General features: G+C 42.2%; 1 protein-coding gene across 2 annotated transcripts in view; it reads right to left on the bottom strand.

Moving 5' to 3' along the window:
- Nucleotides 1-16,488, bottom strand: part of ercc6l2 (excision repair cross-complementation group 6-like 2) — an 86,465-nt gene that overhangs the window by 30,894 nt on the left and 39,083 nt on the right. For both annotated transcript variants that reach the window (XM_078396148.1, XM_078396149.1), the window contains exons 11-13: nt 10,389-10,460; nt 1,105-1,250; nt 894-989 (exon numbers count right to left, since the gene is read on the bottom strand). In XM_078396148.1, coding sequence (XP_078252274.1) covers nt 894-989; nt 1,105-1,250; nt 10,389-10,460 — 314 coding nt within the window. The remainder of the gene's footprint in view (nt 1-893; nt 990-1,104; nt 1,251-10,388; nt 10,461-16,488) is intronic.

Raw genomic sequence — 16,488 nt, forward strand, 5'->3', positions numbered from 1 at the left:
CAAAGTTTATTCACACCGTGAGTGGTTAGAATTTGAAACTCTCTGCTTGCGGAGGTGGTGGAGGCAGTTTCTCTCACAACAATTTGAGAAGTACTTGAATTGCCAAGGCTTAGACGGCTTTGGAATAAATGCAGGTAATAGGGAGCTGTATAGCTAAGTACATGGCGAGTCAAATGACCTGTTTCTACATTGTACAACTATCATAACTAAGCAGAGAAAATGTAGTAAATGCATAGCAGGTCAACCAGCAATCAAGAGAGGAAGCTAATCTATTGTGTGGTCCTAATTAAATGGGTACCATTATCATGGATGATAAGTTTATTTGCAAGAACATAGCAGCACTCACAAATTAGGTGCCTAAACTTTCACCATTATTTACATTTAAATGTCAAAGTCACCATCTTTAGGTAATTTGCTTTATGTGTTTGTATGGGAACTCGCCATACTGCTGTAAGTCATCCATCTGTGATCTTCAATTTTTCCTCTCTGCATTGGTGCAGCCTGATCAGTTGGGTATGTTTCATAGCCCTGCTATAAGCAACAAATAACACAGAAAAAGTGTAATTACCAAATAGCTGCCCCCATTGACATGGTATCACTCTATCATAGATATTCACTTTGCCCTATCCATCCTACCTCTGTCTTCACTCGCTTCTTAAAATCTAAATTCTTTCTTGCCTAATTCTGACAAAGAGAAGTGGTCAGGTGATGTGCTTGAAAGAGGGATAGTGGGGAAAGCTTATTCACAGAAGAGGAGAACATTGCAAAGTTGTTATCACAATTAGATTGTGACCGTAGAGGACAGAATGTAAGCTTTAATGTTCTTTGGGAAATCATTGCCAAAAAAAAACATAGGAAGTGCCAAAAAAAGAAGAAATACTTTGATGGCATACCTGTCAATAGCTTGAAGATCATTAGCTGGATTCCATGTTGGGTCAAACATCACAACTACATTTGCTCCAACAAAATTCAGTCCTAGGCCACCAGCCCTGTAAGGTAGCAGATGGAAATACAGTCAAACAGTACTAATCATTTACGGATAGATCTTGGAATAAAAAATTACCAGATGATTGCACAATTGCAAAATTAACATATCTTACTTACATTGTTGACACTAAGCAAATGTTGATATCTTGCAAGCTGTTGAATTCCTTCACTATCTTGACCCTCTCCTCTGACTTGGTTTTCCCATCCAGTCGTCGGTAATCCAATCCAGAAGCCATACAGTAACTCTCCAATACATCCAAAAGCTGAATGGTATAGAAACATAACACACAATCATTACACAAGCTCTACCACTTCTGAACTTTATTCACTTGTTGTTTTGACCGATCTCCTTCTACATCACGAGGAAATATAAAAATAATAACTAAAGTCGTATCCATTTACATTATGCATGAAAATATTGGTCAAATATGTGTGATACCCTTTTGAAAACACTGCATTTGTGCAACATAAATAACTGATTCAGATGTGGAATTGCAGAATCAAAAAATCATCGCAGCCATTCAATCACTGAATCGTTGATGGATCTCTCCACAATCTATTTTTTAATGCTAATATGTTTTCTTTGAAGGGAATATTTTACTTAACACCAGATGAAAAATTGATAAATCTGCAAAGCAGGGAAGAGTTGAAAGTGTTCTTGATTTTTTGTTCAATTGGAAACCAGTGATGTACATACAAGATAGAATAGTACAGCACAAAGAACAGGCCTTTTGCCCCACAATATCTGTGCTATTCATAATGCTGAACATGACTATCACTTACAGTGCCTTCCATAATGTTTGGGACAAAGACCCATCATTTATTTATTTGCCTTTGTACTCCACAATTTGAGATTTGTAATAGAAAAAAAATCACATGTGGTTAAAGTGCACATTGTCAGATTTTATTAAAGGCCATTTTTATACATTTTGGTTCCACCATGTAGAAATTACAGCTGTGTTTATACATAGTCCCCCCATTTCAGGGCCATAATGTTTGGGACACATGGCTTCACAGGCGTTTGTAAAAGCTCAGGTGTGCTTAAATGCCTCCTTAATGCAAGTATAAGAGAGCTCCCAACCCCTAATCTTTCCCCCAGTCTTTCCATCATGTTTGGAAACTTTTATTGCTGTTTATCAACATGAGGACCAAAGTTGTGCCAATAAAAGTCAAAGAAGCCATTATGAGACCGAGAAACAAGAATAAAACTAGAGACATCAGCCAAACCTTAGGCTTACCAAAATCAAATGTTTGGAACATCATTACGAAGAAAGAGAGCACTGGTGAGCTTACTAATCGCAAAGGGACTGGCAGGCCAAGGAAGACCTCCACAGCTTAATAATAATAATAATAATAATGCATTACATTTATATAGCGCTTTTCAAACACTCAAAGACGCTTTACAGGGATTTCTAGAACATAGAGAAGTGAATAAATAGATAAATAAGTAAACAAACAGAGAAAGGAGACAGAAGGTGAGGTGACCTTCAGTGGTTGAAGGCAGTGCTGAAGAGGTGAGACTTCAGTGATGTTTTGAATGTGGTGAGTGAGGAGGAGTCTCTGACGGTTTGGGGTAGTGAGTTCCATAGGGTGGGAGCAGCGATGGAGAAAGCCCTGTCCCCCCAGGATCTGAGTTTGGTCCGGATGGGGGGGGACAGGAGATTGGCAGCAGCAGAGCGGAGGGTGCAGGTGGGAGTGTGCCTGTGGAGGAGGTCAGTCAGGTAGGATGGGGCCAGGTTATGGAGGGCTTTGTAGGTCATGAGGAGGATTTTGTATTGGATTCTCTGGGGGATGGGGAGCCAGTGGAGTTTGTAAAGGACGGGGGTGATATGGTCACGGATCGGGGAGTGGGTGAGTAGACGGGCAGTGGAGTTTTGAATGTATTGAAGTTTACTGATGATTTTTGAGGGTGAGTCATAGAGGAGGCTGTTGCAGTAGTCCAGACGGGAGGTGATGAAGGCGTGGATGAGGGTTTCTGCAGCTGTGAAGGAGAGGGATGGACGGAGACGGGCAATGTTTTTGAGGTGGAAGAAGGCTGTCTTTGTGATGTGTTTGATGTGTTTGTCGAAGGAGAGGGTTTGATCAAAGATGATTCCAAGATTCCGGATGTGAGGGGAGGTGGATACTGGGAGACCATCAATATTGAGGATGGAGTTTTGGGTGGATTTGGTGAGCGTTTTTGGACCAATGATGATGATTTCAGATTTGTTGCAGTTGAGTTTGAGGAAATTTGATTGAAGCCAAGATTTTATTTCAGAGATGCAGTTTGTCAGTGTAGAGTGTGTGGTGGTGGAGATTGACTTGGTGGAGATGAGGAGCAGGATATCATCGGCGAAGCAGTGGAAGTTGAGACCATGACAGCGGATTAATTGACCAAGGGGGAACAGGTAGAGGATGAACAGGAGGGGGCCAAGGACTGAGCCTGGGGAACACCTTGGGGGAGGGGAGCGGTGGGGGATTTACAGTTGTTAATGGAGATGAACTGGTGCCTGTCAGAGAGGTAAGATTTGAACCAGGATAGGGCTATGCCAGTGATGTTAAAGGAGGTTTCAAGTCGGGTGAGGAGAATGGAGTGATTTATGGTGTCAAAGGCGGCGCTGAGGTCAAGTAGGATGAGGATGTTGAGGTTGCCAGCGTCGGAGGAGAGGAAAAGGTCGTTTGTGATTTTGAGGAGCGCAGTTTCAGTACAGTGGTTGGAGCGGAATCCGGATTGGAAAGTTTCATACAGGTTATTGGTAGAGAGGTGGTATTTGAGTTGGGAAGCTACAGCACGTTCCAAAACTTTGGACAGAAATGGTAGGTTGGAGATTGGTCTGAAGTTGTTTGGGGTGTCAGGGTTGAGACCAGTTTTTTTCAGAATGGGGGTAACAGCAGCGATTTTGAGGGATGGCGGGACGATGCCAGTGGACAGGGAGGAGTTTATTGTTGCAGTGATAAGTGGGGAGAGAGCAGGAAGGCAGGCCTTGACAAAGCTGGAGGGGATGGGGTCCAGAGAGCAGGTGGCAGTTTTTATTCCTGTGAAGAGGTCAGAGAGGTCGGTGGTGGAGACTGGGGAGAACTGAGGCAGGGGTTGACAGGATAAGGGGGGGCAGGTGGTTTGAGGGGGAGCAGGTGCGTTGGTGGTTAAGGTGCTGTAGATGCTGTCTATTTTGCTTTGGAAGAATGAAAGGAAAGTGGTGCATTTGTCAACTGTGAATGATTGGGAGATGGTGTCTAGGGGGCTGAGGAGTTTGTTTATTGTAGAGAAGAGTGCTTTTGGGTTTCCGGAGCCAGAGTGAATTATTTGAGAGTAGTAGGTGGAGTGGGCGCGGGAGAGGGCATCTTTGTAGTGCTGCAGGTGGTCTTTGTAGGCTTGGGAGTGAGACCTGTTTTGTTGCGGAGTCTTTCAAGTTGGCTGGCATGAGTTTTCATCATGCGGAGTTCGGGGGTAAACCAGGGAGCAGAGTGGGTGAAGGAAACTGTTTTGGTTTTTATAGGTGCAAGCTGGTCGAGGCAGGAGGAGAGAGTGTGGTTGTAGTAGTCAGTGAGGTCAGAGGGGCTGTGGAGGTCAACGAAGGGAGAGGCGGACATTATTTCAGAGAGGGAGGATGAGAGCGAGGTAGGTGAAACAGAGTTCAGCTTACGGAAGTTGATTTTGCGTTTTTGCCTTGGAGCTGGGGTGGGAATGTTGACGGACATGGTGATGGCTAAGTGATCAGAGAGGGTGGGGTCGGAGCCAGAGAGGTGATTGTAGATTTAGTCCAGTGGAGCAGACAAGGTCCAGAATGTGCCCACGGTTATGGGTGGGAAAATTGACGTGTTGAGTGAGGTTAAAGCAGTTGAGTATTTCAGTGAAGTCAGCGGTTATTGTGGAGTCAGTGGAGTCCATATGGATGTTGAAATCACCGAGGAGGAGGATTGAGGGGGAGAGAGAACAGAGCTGGGTCAGAAAGTCAGAGAAGTCAGAAAGGAATGATGGGTGTGGCAGAACTTATGACAGAAGAATTCTCTCTATAATAAAGAAAAATCCGCAAACACCTGTCTGACAGATCAGAAACACTCTTCTGGAGTCAGGTGTGGATTTGTCAATGACCACTGTCTGCAGGAGACTTCATGAACAGAAATACAGAGGCTACACTGCAAGATGCAAACTACTGGTTTGCCACAAAAATAGGATGGCCAGGTTACAGTTTGCCAAGAAGTACATAAAAGAGCAACCACAGTTCTGGAAAAGGGTCTTGTGGACAGGTGAGACGTAGATTAACTTATATCAGAGTGATGGCAAGAGCAAAGTATGGAGGAGTGAAGGAACTGCCCAAGATCCAAAGCATACCACCTCATCTGTGAAACACGGTGGTAGGGGTGTTATGGCCTGGGCATGTATGGCTGCTGAAGGTACTGGCTCACTTATTTTCATTGATGATACAACTGCTGATGGTACTAACATAATGAATTCTGAAGTGTATAGACACATCCTATCTGCTCAAGTTCAAACAAATGCCTCAAAACTCATTGGCCAGCAGTTCATTCTACAGCAAGACAATGATCCCAAACATGATGCTAAAGCAACATGGTAAATTCAAAGCTAAAAAATGGTAAATTCTTGAGTGGCCAAGTCAATCACCCGAACTGAATTGAGCATATCTTTTATATGCTAAAGAGAAAACTGAAGGGGACTAGCCCCCAAAACAAGCATAAGCTAAAGATGGCTGCAATACAGGCCAGACACCCAGCAACTGGTGATGTACATGAATCGCAGACTTCAAGCAGTCATTGCATGCAAATACTAAACATGACTACTTTCATTTACATGACATTGCTGTGTCCCAAACATTATGGTGCCCTGAAATGGGGGAACTATGTATAAATACTGCTATAATTTCTACATGGTGAAACCAAAATGTATAAAAATGGCCTTTATTAAAATCTGACAATGCGCACTTTAACCACATGTGATTTTGTTTCTATTACAAATCTCAAATTGTGGAGTAGAGGCAAATAAATAAATGATGGACTTTGTCCCAAACATTATGGAGAGCATTGTATCTACTTGCACATGACCCATACCCCTCCACTCACTGCATATTCATATGCTTATCCAAAAGTCTTTTGAATGCCACTAATGTGTATGCTTCAATCACCATTGCCGGCAGCGTGTTTCAGGCACTCACCATCCTCTGTGTAAAAAAACTTGCCCCCACGCATCTCCTTTAAACTTTTCCCCTCTCAACTTAAAGCTATGCTGTCTAGTTTTTAATTTTTCCACTCTGGGAAAAAGATTCTGACTGTCTACCTTATCTATGCATCTCACAATTTTACATACTTCTACCAGGTCTCCCCATAACATACAGCGTTCCACAGAAAACAATCCAAATCTGTCCAACCTCTCCCTGCAGCTAATACCACCTAATCCAGGCATAAATCTTGTAAACCTTCTCTACACCCTTTCCAAAGCCCACACATTCTTCCTGTGATGGGGCAAATCGAACTGCACACAATTATCCACATGTGGTCCAAACAAAGTCCTATAAAGCTGCATCATGACATCCTGACTCTTATATTTAATGCTCCGATCTCAGAAAGGAAGCATACCATATGTTTTCTTTACCACACTATCTACTTGTGTTGCCACTTTCAGGGAGTTTTGGACTTAGACCCCAAGATCCCTCTATATATTAATGCTGTTAATGGTCATGCCTTGTTAGTGGGAGAGTCTAGGACTAGAGGTCATAGCTTCAGAATTAAAGGACGTTCTTTTAGGAAGGAGATGAGGAGAAATTTCTTCAGTCAGAGGATGGTGAATCTGTGGAATTCATTGCCACAGAAGGCTGTGGAGGCAAAGTAGTGGATATATTTAAGGCAGAGATAGATAGATTATTGATTGGTATGGGTGTCAGAGGTTATGGGGAGAAGGCAGAAGAATAAGGTTAGGAGGAAGAGATAGATCAGCCATGGTTGAATGGCGGAGTAGACTGGCATGACATATATCCTAATCGGCAAGGACCTTAGAAGCATTGATGTACAAAAGGACTTTGGAGCGCAAATTCAAAGCTCCCTGAAAATGGCAACAGTTGAGATAGGGTGGTGCTAACCTTTATAGGCAAACTATTGGGTATTATAGTTGGGACATCATGTTGCAGCTGTGTGAGACTGGGCCCATGTGGAAGAACCTGCAGTTTTGTATTTGCATCACTAGCTCCAGAATAGATTTCATAGAACAAGGAAACAGGCCCTATAGCCTAACCTGTCCACGCCAAGCAAGATGTCCCATCTATGCTCATCACATTTGCTTGTTTTGGCCCACATCCTTCTAAAACTTTCCTATCCATGTACCTGTCAACCTGTCCAAATTTCTTTTAAATGTTGTTATAGTATCTGCCTCAACTATCACCACTCTGTGTGAAAAAGCTGCCCCTTAGGTCTTATTACATTTTTCACTTCTCACCTTAAACCTATGTCCTCTGTTTCCTAATTCCCTTACTCTGGGTAAAAGACACTGTGCATTCACCCTATCTATTCCTCTCATGATCTTATACACTACGATAATATCACCACTCATCCTCCTGGACTCCAAGGAATACAGTCCAAGCATGCTCAACCTCTCTCCTTATGGCCCAGCCCCTCAAGTCCTGGCCACATCCTCGTAAATCTTCTTTGCACTTTTTCCAGCTTAAATCTATAAAACTGGAGTGTAAGCAAATCCTCTGGATCCCAAGAGATTGCTGAGGAAGGAATTATATTGATGCTTGGACTGATCTGGTAAACATTCTATATAGGGTTTGTTTTCTTTCAAAACAACATAAATTAAAAGGCTAATTTGCATAGATATTAACTAGAAATAGAAAGGTTAAATATTAATGAATGGGAAGGGGTTTCATGAGGTGAAGTGGAAAACTGCTTCAATTTGTCAATGAACCCAGAATAAGCGGGTGTCATTGAGTTATACAACATGGAAACAGGCCCTAGAGCCCAATTTGCCCATGCCAACCATGGTGCTTTCCAATGCTAGTTCCATTTATCTGCGTTGGGCCCATATCCCTCTAAACCTTTCCTATCCATGTACCTACCCAAATGTTTTTGTGCCACAGTGAGGCCCACCGATAATTGAAGGAACAGCACCTCATATTTCGCTTGGGCAGCTTGCAGCCCAGCGGTATGAACATTGACTTCTCCAACTTTAGATAGTTCCTCTGTCCCTCTCTTCCCCTCCCCCTTCCCAGTTCTCCCTCTATCTTCCTGTCTCCACCTATATCCTTCCTTTGTCCCGCCCCCTGATATCAGTCTGAAGAAGGGTCTCGACCCGAAACGCCACCCATTCCTTCTCTCCTGAGATGCTGCCTGACCTGCTGAGTTACTCCAGCATTTTGTGAAACAAATGTTTTTGTAGCTGCTTCTATCACTTCCTTGGTAAGGTCTTCACATCCACATTAATTCTTTCCCTTCTCACCTTTCACTCTAGTTTTATTCTGCCCTATCTTTGCAAAGTCTGTGCCATTCACCTAATCTATGCTCCTTGTGACTTTTGGAAAGGTCATCTCTCAGCTCCTTTGCGTCAGGTAAACTGTACCAGCCTATCCAGTCTCTCCTTATAACTCAAGCCCTCCAGTTAGGAAACATCCTTGAAAAATCATTAGAAATTATCCACATACAAATCAAATAAAGACTTTAAGAGAAAATTATTTTTGAAGTGCGGTCAAAATATGATACACAGTGTTACATGGAGTGGTTGACGCAAATAGTTTTGATGTATTAAGAGGCTGCTTGATGTATACACAGGAGTGAATAGAATAAAACCACATGAGATAGGATGGAATGAAATGATTGGATTAGTAAATGGATTGTAAGAAGCAATGGCCTATTTATAAGGTGTAGGTTGATGTATTCAAATAATCTAAAACTCATATCGATAGGATTTGATCGAGCAGGTTAAAAGATTGTTGCTTTGCTGGGTGTGAAATACAATAAAAAATATAGATGGTAAAGCATGACGCTCAAAGTAAAGTTGGAAATTGGTAAATCTTCAAGTAACATTGCTTTTGGGAAGTCTAACATTTTGAATAATTTTTACTTAAAAATAAACAGATGATTAGATGATATGGCTGATGTAAACATATAAACTATTCATAGATTTCAAGAATTCATGGACAAATCTGTAATAATTGGAGTAAGATCAGGATATGCTGGAAATACTCAGCAGGTAACGCAGTGGCTACGCAGTATGAAAGAGTAATTTCTTCAGAAAAATAAGACATTATTAGAAGCAAGATTGAAAAAGGGAGGGGGAAATAATGATCAAAACGGAAGGATTGAGATAGGAAATAATATTAACAAAGTGTATAGAATAAATTAATTTCAGAATAAATTTTGTCTCTAGATTCCAAGCCAGAATTTTTAATTGTTAACTGGATTGACATTGAAGCTCTATCTGCAATGGTAATTATCCACTATTAAATCTAATCTCAAATCACTCAGAAATTGAACTCCTACTACCACGTGCCAAATTTGATGCTAAGTGTAAACAGTATTACAGAAGCAGACTTAAATGCTAAGTGATGTGGCCAAAAGGTCAAAATAAAATGCTTCGTTTATGTGGTTTAGCCTGACTTCCTTCACATAAGTGGGAACTTGACGATGGTGGCTCATGGTCAAGCGTTATTTATTTTTTGGCTTTGACGATGCATCAATTCACTTCTATTTAATTCGCATTTGATGGTAGTTGTTAAATGGAATATTTTTCACCGTTGAAAGGAATATTTTCAATCAACAACGGTTGCCAAACGAATAAAACTAATATCACATAGTTTTCCATATTAATTGATACTACTTTATCTTCTTTCCTTGGATCTCAAAATCAAATTTGTTTGAATAGACCTGACATCCATCAAAAGCAGAGCGCAATGTGTCATGTAGCAGCCCTTTAGGGGCAAGTTCTGAAAATATAACTCAAATGTTTTTGTTAATTTTTTATATTTTACAACAATAATTTGTTTAGCAGCCATTTTTGTAAAATCAGCACACTGAACATCACTCCTCAAAACTGCATTTACCTTAGCATTCAGTGGCTCACTAAGATAGCAATTAATGCCATATTTGGCAGAATATTGCTTCTAAATGTTGGATGTTTGTGAAAAGTAAATCATGCCAGATGTACCGTTCAGAATCTGCTCCATAGTTTATTTTTCATAAATTACAGTCCTGTTGTTGATTCACCCCATAATTGTGGAATGAAAAGGGTTTTCAGTCAGTGGGAGGGGGAGATCCCACTAAGAAAGTATTTTAAAACGTCTTCCTGCCAAAAATGCTAGTTAACTCCTAAATAGTGCATTTGTACATGAATCCAACCAGGTTTTAAAAAAATCCTGTATACTCAAAAATATTTTGACTCAATTCATAGGCAACCATATTAGAACGTGGTTACAAACCTTGGTGGAGAAGGAGAAGAGCAGAATTTTGTCCTTGTTTCTTCTACAGTGGTCCAAAAGCCGCTGAAGAACCTGAAAACAGATATTTTAAACACTCTATATTGTGGGGAAACGACAGTGATGGAATGACAAAATCACCAAAGACCTACTCTGCAAACAAGATCTGGAAAATTTAATATCATATCATCATATCATATCATATATATACAGCCGGAAACAGGCCTTTTCGGCCCTCCAAGTCCGTGCCGCCCAGTGATCCCCGTACATTAACACTATCCTACACCCACTAGGGACAATTTTTACATTTACATTTACCCAGCCAATTAACCTACATACCTGTACGTCTTTGGAGTGTGGGAGGAAACCGAAGATCTCGGAGAAAACCCACGCAGGTCACGGGGAGAACGTACAAACTCCTTACAGTGCAGCACCCGTAGTCAGGATCGAACCTGAGTCTCCGGCGCTGCATTCGCTGTAAAGCAGCAACTCTACCGCTGCGCTACCGTGCCGCCCATAATGTTCAACACACACTGGTGGAGAAACTGGTATACAAAGCATCTTGTGAAGTGTGGCTGAAATGTTCTCCACCATCCCTCTGCATTAAAAAAAACCAATGGCATCATTATCCAAGATGATTGTGAGACCATGAAACCTCCTCAGTTATGTTATTTAACATAATTTAACCTATCTGCTTTACCAACATTTTTATTTCCCCCAAACTAAGTCAATCCTTGCTAAACATCTCCTCCACTACATCTGTTTTAGGACCCGATGCCTTAAAAATTGCTGCCAGCTGAGCATTTCTTCCTCATTCTTAACTTACAACTACCACAGCAATCCTTTGGAAAGACACTTGACAAGAGTATCTGATACATGGGTTTCCGAAAAATAGATTTTAAAATATTTCCACCAGTGGAAGAGTCTCAAACAAGGAGACATAATTATATGACATGGGGAAGGTCCTTAATATTGAGGTGTTAAGGCATTTCTGGCAGAGGATAGTAAATCTCCAACCCAGAGGAAAACACAGGCTAGACCAGTGCTTCTTAAACTGGTGAATGGTTCACCCAAGGGTGAATTAAATTATTTTGGGATGAATGAAACTAGAGGGGTAAATGAAGGGTGAACGACTTAATTTATTCAGATATATATATTTTTTTTCTCACAAGGGAGAATAAGATGAAAATTACAAAAAAAACATAAGAAAATTTAGTCGAGGGTGAATGAAATTTTGTGATAAAGACTCAAGGGTGAATGACACTGAAATAGTTTAAGAAGCACTGGGCTAGACCATCAGAGGTATTAAAAGTAGATTGTTTTTTGGAAGACTGGGAAATTGAGGGGTATGTGGAACTGACACAGAAGAGGAGTTGAGACCTTGGGCAGATCAGACAAAATTATTCTGAATGGAGAGACAGACTGAGATGACCCACTCCTCCTCCTAGTTTCTAGTAGTCTTGTGACATCAGATGTGCAAGAGCAGGCAGGTGATTAGACCCATCGTTTTGTATATCAGCATCCTCAAGAGATAAGTAGTCACAATTGCCACGTCTGAATTTTTTAGGGTGACTGCATGACCAACTTTACATGAAACGGAATCAAAAGTATTTAATGTACCATGCTTGTCACATTACCATCTTAGTTTTAGGGCATACTAGACCAAGTGGACCCGTTGGGCTCATTCCTCACAGAGGGGGGACAGGGAAGGGGAGAGGGTGTGAGTGAGTGAGGCCTGGGCCCAAAGCCTCTCCTGTATTGTAGCACCCTCAACCCCCCCACTCAATCCCCCTTATCCCCCCTCCTCCCCACACTGACCCACTCCATCCCCCCCTACCCACCCCCACTTGCCCCTCCCCTACCCCCACTCCCTCCAGCCCTGCCTCCACCCCCATTTCCTCACCCACCCCTCTTCCCCCTTCACCCAGCCCTCAACCCCTCGCCCCCACCTCCCTCCCCTCCCCCTACTCTCCCTGCCCGCACCCCACTCTACCCCCACCCCCAATCTTCCCTCCTCCCCACCCCCACTCTCCCCCACTCCCAATCTTCCCTCTTCCCCACCCCCACTCCCTCTCTTCCCTTCTCCCCACCCCCATGGAGAATATAGGTCTCAGCATTATAGTTTAGTTTAGAGATACAGCGTGGAAATAGGCCTATCAGTTTCAAGAGAGAGTTAGATAGAGCTCTTAATGATAGCGGAGTCAGGGGTATGGGGAGAAGTCAGGAACCGGGTACTGATTATGAATGATCAGCCATGGTCACATTGAATGGCGGTGCTGGCTCGAAGGGCCGAATGGCCTACTCCTGCACCTATTGTCTATTGTCTATTGACCGAGTCCACGCCGACTAGTAGTCACCCGTACACCAGTTCTATACTACACCCAGATACAATTTGTAGAAGCCAATTAACCTAGAAACATGCACGTCTTTGGAATGTGGGAGGAAACTGGAGCATCTGGAAAAAGCCCAGGCAATCACCGGAGAAAACATACAAACTCCGTACAGACAGCACCCAGAGTCAGGATTGAACCTGAATCTCTGATGCTGTAAGACAGCCACTCTACCGCTGCACCACAGTGCCACCCAAGCACAACAGTTCCAGAGACAAAGTCCAATATCCACAAGAAGCAGAGAATTGGACTGCACCCTAACGCATTTTCAATCTTCTGTATCGGAGCTAAAAATGGTGTCTAGATAGACCAGAACTGACTAAGAGGAATATTTAGTTCAGTTGAGTTTATTGTCACGTGCACCGAGGTACAGTGAAAAGCTTTGGAGTTGCGATTGGGAAGGTACCACAAATCCACTACTGGTCTGCAACAACACCAATGGCAGGTGATACTTACATGCCACATTCCCAACAGAAGTTTTATTTTGATCAATTTCAATTGATGGCTTCAGCATAAAATTATTACCAAAACTTATAACTCACAGTTAAATTAAAGTGTGTTTTCACATGGATGTCAGAACCTAGTCCTGGTCTATCCTTGTTTTTAGGATAACATAACCCTCTTGTCTGCAAAAAAATTACTCCATGATTTAAACTTGATTCTTAAATATATTAAATACTGCAGTCTACCACTTTATGGGTGATTCTATTGCCAAAATCAGATCAGAAACGTATTTACTGTCTGGCTACTCTAGGAAATTAGATAGACAGCACAACGGCATTTACCCTCATTCCTATAGATTACGCTATACTTACTTAATTTATGAGATTGCCAAAACAATTTCACAAAAAAATTATTGGTTATAATTCCAACAAAAATAGTTTAATTTTCCAGAGAAATTGAAGCAGGTTTATAAATTGGAATTTACCAAACCAAACTCAAGTTTAGTTCTGAGGTTATTTGGGAGTTGTGAACTCAAAGGCCTTACTTGAACAAAGTTATTACGCTGTAAGTTAAGGAGGGTTTTAATTATTTTAGGCATTGGAGAAGGGCATAAACCCTTCCCTGTGGTTGCTTGTTCACATTATATCTTATAAATTTATTTTCTAAGTTTCCAGCTCACTTGAAATCTCAATCTTCTCATAGCAAATGATTTCACCTCTATTATTTATGAAGGCTGATCGGCATTGGAGCAGAGTTCTCAGGAAGAGTTATATACTCACAATCTACAAAAGTGGGGGAAACTGGCTTGATATCTGATCAAATTTGATCTTTGGCTTGATATCATCTTCCATTGAACTAGCTGCTAGTCCTGGATTGCAGATAAACCTAGGAATTTCTTTCCGTTGATTTGCATATTTAGGGCTCTGTGCCTTGTGAGACTCTCATACCTTTTATTCAGTAGCTACATTTTCCTTTTTCTTTGGATTGTGCATAAAGACCAAATTCCCTTTTCTAGATTTTTGCTTTGGATCACTGAGTTTAATACTTCCAGCTTCTCCTAGCCTAGAATTATCATCCTTCATCTTGGTTTATCTAATGTGTTAACATCAATATCATAGTGTTCGGCTGAGTCCTCCCCACAGGTTAGTACTTTGTCACCATTTTCAGCCACACTTTTTTCATCCAATGGCTCTTGTTAAAAAGACGATGGATGAGGAAAGCACATTTAATTTGGACTTTCAGAAAGCTTTTGACAAGGTATCAAATTTCATACTGCCGAGAGGACTAATAGACATGAAAGTGGGGTTAAAGTTAGCAATGCGATTTGAAAACTCAAAACAGATGAAAATATGAGGTACTTAAAGGTTCAGATTCAAAAGAAATTAAAAGCCATATTTTGTGAATATGATCACCAAAAGTATCTGAGGGTCAACAATAGTTAAATTAGACAGGCAATGGAAAATGGGGAGCAAAGTGATAAAACAACAGAAAGGGCACTTGGATCAGGGCCTTCATGTGCCTCTAAATGCCACAGTTTTAAGGTGACAAGGGAAAGATTAAAAAGGAACCCATGAGGCAAATTCTTCCACACAGAGGGCGGTGTGTATATGGAACGAGATGTTAGCCATTTTATACCATTATAGACTGTTTTTTGTTACCGTCAGCCAGATCGAGACCGTACTAGAAGCTGCTCTGCAGAATATGACAACATACTACCAAAAGAATTCCCTGCGTTCAAACCCAACAAAAACGCAAAGCGCAGCTTTCCACCTCTGGAACGTCAACTGCAGGTGCGATGGAATGATGTCCTGTCGGAACACTGCAAAGCCCCATAGTACCTAGGTGTGGTCTTCGATCGCACGTTATCATATTGCCAACATCTTGAGAAACCAAGGTGCAGGTCAACACCCAGAACAATGTCATCGAAAAACTGGCAAACAGCTCATTTGGAAATGACCCAACAACAATCCGCACTGCAGCCCTGGCGCTTTGTTTCTCAGTGGCAGAATATGCAAGCCCCGTCTGGAGCCGCTCTAAACAAGCACGCAAGGGGGACTCTGCATTGAACACTGCCTGCAGGAAAATCACACGATGCCTGAAGCCGAAAAAGGTTGAACATCTGTACGAGCTGGCTGGCATCGACGAACCATCTCAAGGACGTGATCGGGCAGCTGCAGTAGAACGCTTCAATGCGGACACAGATCCCCATCACCCCTTGCACAATCACCAACATGCCAAGAAATGCTTGAAGAGTCAGAACAGCTTCATGGAACTAGAGCCAACCGTGCCAGGTACCACAACCAAATAACAGATACTACCAGGACATCACCTGCCTTATACTACCTAGAAAGCCCTAAATCATCTCCGCACTGGAGTGGGACGTTGCGGACTCAACCTGAAGAAATGGGGCTTCTCGGACTATGACAAATGCAACTGTGGAGAGGTACAAACAATGGACCACCTACTGACTTGCGGTGGAGAGGCCTGCACTATGGACGATCTCCGCAGAGGCACAGACGTGGCACTGGCTGTGGCAAAGCAATGGCAGAACCTCGTTTGACACACAAGGGAACAAATAGACTAGTTGGACTGAACTATCCCTTCTCTGTTGCAATTTACCTAAAATCTGCCTAAAAAAGTAGAATAATCCACTCCTGTGCAAGATAAAGTCCGATAAAGAATAGTTCAAAAATCTCCAATGAGGTAAATGGGAGATCAGGACTGCATTCTAGATGGTGAGAGGACGGTTCAATTGTCGAATAACAGCTGGGAAGAAATTGTCCCTGAATCTGGAGAAATGTGCTTTCAATCTTTTATACCTCTTGCCTGATGGGAGAGGGGAGAAGAGGGAGTGGCCAGGGTGAGACTGGTCCTTGATTATGCTGGTGGCCTTGCTGAGGCTGCGTGAAGTGTAGATGGAAGGGAAATTGGTTTCCGTGATGGTCTACGTCACGTCCAAAACTCTGCCATTTCTTGTGGTCTTGGATGGAGCTTGCAGTGCAGTGATGCATCCTGATAAAATGCTTTCTACGGCGCATCTGTAGAGATTGATGAGGATTGTTGGGTTTGTGCTGAATTTCCTAAGCCTTCTAAGGAAGCAGAGGCATTGGTGTGCTTTCTTGGCCATTGCTTCAACGTGGCTGGTCTAGGACATATTGCTGGTGATATTTATTCCTAAGAACTTGAAGCTTTCAACATCTCTACTTCAGTGCCATCAGTGTTTTCAGGGGTCTGAGTACTGCTTCGCTTCCTGAAGTCGATCACAATCT

This window comes from Rhinoraja longicauda, chromosome 3 (genome assembly GCF_053455715.1).
Source record: "Rhinoraja longicauda isolate Sanriku21f chromosome 3, sRhiLon1.1, whole genome shotgun sequence".
NCBI lineage: Eukaryota > Metazoa > Chordata > Chondrichthyes > Rajiformes > Arhynchobatidae > Rhinoraja > Rhinoraja longicauda.